At 32.8% G+C, this 3,539-nt stretch overlaps 1 protein-coding gene across 1 annotated transcript in view; it reads left to right on the plus strand.

Annotated features, from left to right (window-relative positions):
• The first annotated feature begins 1,667 nt into the window (after nt 1–1,667).
• LOC116092931 (arylacetamide deacetylase-like 2) overlaps nt 1,668–3,539 on the plus strand; it is a 6,266-nt gene continuing 4,394 nt past the window's right edge. Inside the window, exons 1-2 of the mRNA XM_031373940.1 lie at nt 1,668–1,940; nt 3,317–3,539. Coding sequence (XP_031229800.1) covers nt 1,803–1,940; nt 3,317–3,539 — 361 coding nt within the window. The 5' untranslated portion in view covers nt 1,668–1,802. The remainder of the gene's footprint in view (nt 1,941–3,316) is intronic.

The raw sequence follows: 3,539 nt of genomic DNA on the forward strand, positions 1-3,539 counted from the left end.
TCTCTCTCTCTCTCTCCCTCTCTCTTTCTCTCTGCCATTCTCTGACACTTTTCCCCAACTCCCCTCCCAATTTCCTGAATAAACTCTATTCTATATATTACCTTTGTGCGGCTGGTCCACCTAGGGAAATGGATGCCTCAGCAGGGACATGCAGAGGCACCTCCTTTCCCCACACCATATTGTGCCACCACCAAACATATCTCTGGTCTCTTTATTCTTATAAAACACAACATTTTTGCCCTGACTTTGATTTAGAAACTCAAAGATTTCAAATGAGGAATGATTATATACATACGTACATGAAATGTTCTATATAAAATATTTGAACTGGTTAATGATATTATAGGAGGAAAGTTCTATAGTCTTCTGTTTAGAAGTTGCAGAAGAAGAGATCCTGCAGAATTAAAATAAGTTTAAAGTCCTGAAGCCTAAAGGACAGGGGCTTTCGTGATAGTCTTTAACTCTTACAGACCAGAACACAGAAGCAAGGAATCCAATGGTAGGAAAGATAGAGTTCTTACGAAATTTACTAAATGAAGGATAAATAAACCAAGGTTATTTATTCAAGGATTCTAGGAAAAGAGGGACAATATGCTTCACAGGGGCAATAGTAATAGAATATCATCTTGTACATTGTCTTTCAATTAACCAATGGGTAGGAAAGGAGAGCAAAAGAGGAAAATATAGAAAGAATCCTTTCTTGAAGTTCATGTGAGCATCTAGGCAGGTTCACTGAGATTGGGTCAGACTAATCAATTTGAATGGAAAAAATAATTAATCATAGGAACTTGGGAATTTTTAGGAAGTTCATCAGGCTCAAAAAATAACTGCCTAAGGATGTTGAGAACTTCAGGGTGAGGGGACTTAAAACAAGAACTGAGTGGACACATTCTCAAATAAATGTATTAAAGAAGGCAAACCCTGGACAAGGATAGAAGGTAGAAGCATATTATCATTAATATGATTAGACTTACAATGAGGTTTGCTCGAGAAGAGAGGAAAAAGTGTGAAATGATACTTTCTTTTCATTTTTCTTCTATTCATACTTTCAGTGCATCTGATGATATCCAATCACATATGTGAGCCTCACAGCATATTCTTTTCTGGAAACACCCTTATAGGCACACTCAGGAACAATATTTTACTAACACCAAGCAGCTAATCTAAGCCATGTTGACTCATGATTTGATTCATGATATCATTTCATCTTCTAAAAGACAGAATGTTTGCTCAAATACTTGTCCTGAACTTTCTGTTAATTCTGGTCCAGGTTTAAAGTTTTAGCTTAGTGGATTATTGAACTTGAATAAGTTTCCATACGCCCTTTCTTTCATTTTCAAACTTGGTCCATTCCAGAGTATTTTGTTAACATAGGTAATAATACTTAGTCATGATATTAGCATATATTTTGACTGGATATCAAGTAATGTTCTGTAAACCTGTTAGAAAATATTACAACTACAGAAGATTACTTCAAGAAAAGTCCAGTGCTTGAATTTGGGCCCTGATTTCCTATAACTATTTTATGCTGGCATTAATATCAGAGTGAAGAAGCACTGTAGGGGATTTAAATCACATGTTAATAGTGAGTACCTCACCTGATGAATTTCAACATCTACTTCAAAGTCTATGGCTCAACAAGTTAGGACTGGCACTGCAATGTTTGAATTAACAATCAGCTTTACATCATGAGAACAGTTGTATTAACTGAGAGGGTTCCCAGTGTATACTTATTCTGAGGCTTTTTATTTAATGTTTCTGTAAGTATTTTAATCTCTACCCTTGGAAGAGGCTGGGATACCATGGGATTCGGAGCTCTCTGTTTTGTACTGCTTTGTGTTAGATTTTTATCTTATATTTATACTCCTATGCCTGACAACATTGAAGAAACCTGGAAAGTAATGGCCCTGGATGCAGTTGCTAAAACTTGTAACTTTGTGGTAAGAATAAAATTTTCAGTGATTAAAATAGAAAACTTGAATATTTTGACAATACTATTAACATTATAATTTTGGGAGAAGTATTACTTTTTAAGAAATATTGTTAACTTGATTTTTGCTTTCATTTTAAGAAAAAAAACCTGGTCATATAATTATATTATAGTACAAATGTATTAATTGTTATTAACAGTACTTGCTTAATATTATATCAGGACTTTTTCTATTATCTCCATAGATTCTGTTGTCTGTCTCCAATTCTAAACTGCTGAAATTCTGTGTTTATCTTAGAATATACAGTCTGGATATAATTGCTATAATTGTTCCTTTATAGTCAGAAACTGATACTTTTGATGACATAATATATATATATATATGCTTTCTTTGCATACACATATATTTTCTCTCATTCTCCGCTGTCTTCTAACTGGATCAGCTTACATGAGAATAAAAAAGATATTCAGAGGAGTGCACAAGAGAGTAACAGCTGAAATTTGAGCCCCAAGCTGTATGATTCAACTGTACTCTTGTATGTACAAAGTACCCATGTTATAGAAATGTCCTTTGACAGCTCTAACAGAAAGAAGACAAAAATCTAAGGCTTCAAAATAAATAGCTAATCAGAAGTGATGGTATTTTAAGGTGTAAAAGAAAGAGGCACAGTTCTATGATGCAGTGTTCTCCAACTGATGCTCTCTGAGTCTCTATATCTTTCTCTCACAGTTCCCTTTTGCAAATGTTCTAATTCTTCAATTGAAGAATGAATATAGGAGCCAACTAATGTCAGTTGTCTTTTGATTATTTCACAAATATTTAAACCCCAGGGTGAGAAATATCCATACTTTCATCAAAATCATAACATTATCTATAAAACATTCTACTCTAATATGATGCTCTTAATTTCTTAGCTTCACATCTTCCCAACCATTATGCAAATATCATTAAAATATACACTTTATGTATTTGAAATTATGAGTTATCATCTGTATTTTTAAAATGATAATAGAAGAAATAAAGTTGTAACTAAAGTTCATCCTGAAAAATTAAAAATCTTTGATAATTTTAGTACTGGATCACAATTTAGATTGCAAAAACAATAAAAATTTTGATTTTCCTCATGTGAAAGCAAAAACTAAAGTTCTTTACAATATATATAGCCTTGAGAAAATAAGTGTATTATTATACACTTCATATGGCATTTTGAATGATTTTTTGTAAAATATACATGCATAACCTTGATAGACTTCCTTCCAATTTAAAATTAGGATATAAAAATCTAGAGTATTATCACACTGTGTGTTCCATTATCATCTCATTTTTACATTGTTTTTATTACAATAAAAATGCATAATGTTTAAAATTTTGTCTTGTTTTCATAGGCCACATTATGTGATAAAATAGGTCTCATGAAATATGAAGACGTACTAGTAATTTTAGCATCAGTTCACTTTACAAAAGCAGTTTCAGATGAAAACATTACAGTGATTGACACAGACTTCAGTGACATTCCTGTTCGTCTGTATTTGCCAAAGAGGAAGTCTGAAAGACAGAGACCAGCTGTAATTTTCATTCATGGTGGTGCCTTTGTCTTGGGAAGTTACA

The sequence above is a fragment of the Mastomys coucha genome, unplaced genomic scaffold (genome assembly GCF_008632895.1).
Source record: "Mastomys coucha isolate ucsf_1 unplaced genomic scaffold, UCSF_Mcou_1 pScaffold16, whole genome shotgun sequence".
Lineage (NCBI taxonomy): Eukaryota > Metazoa > Chordata > Mammalia > Rodentia > Muridae > Mastomys > Mastomys coucha.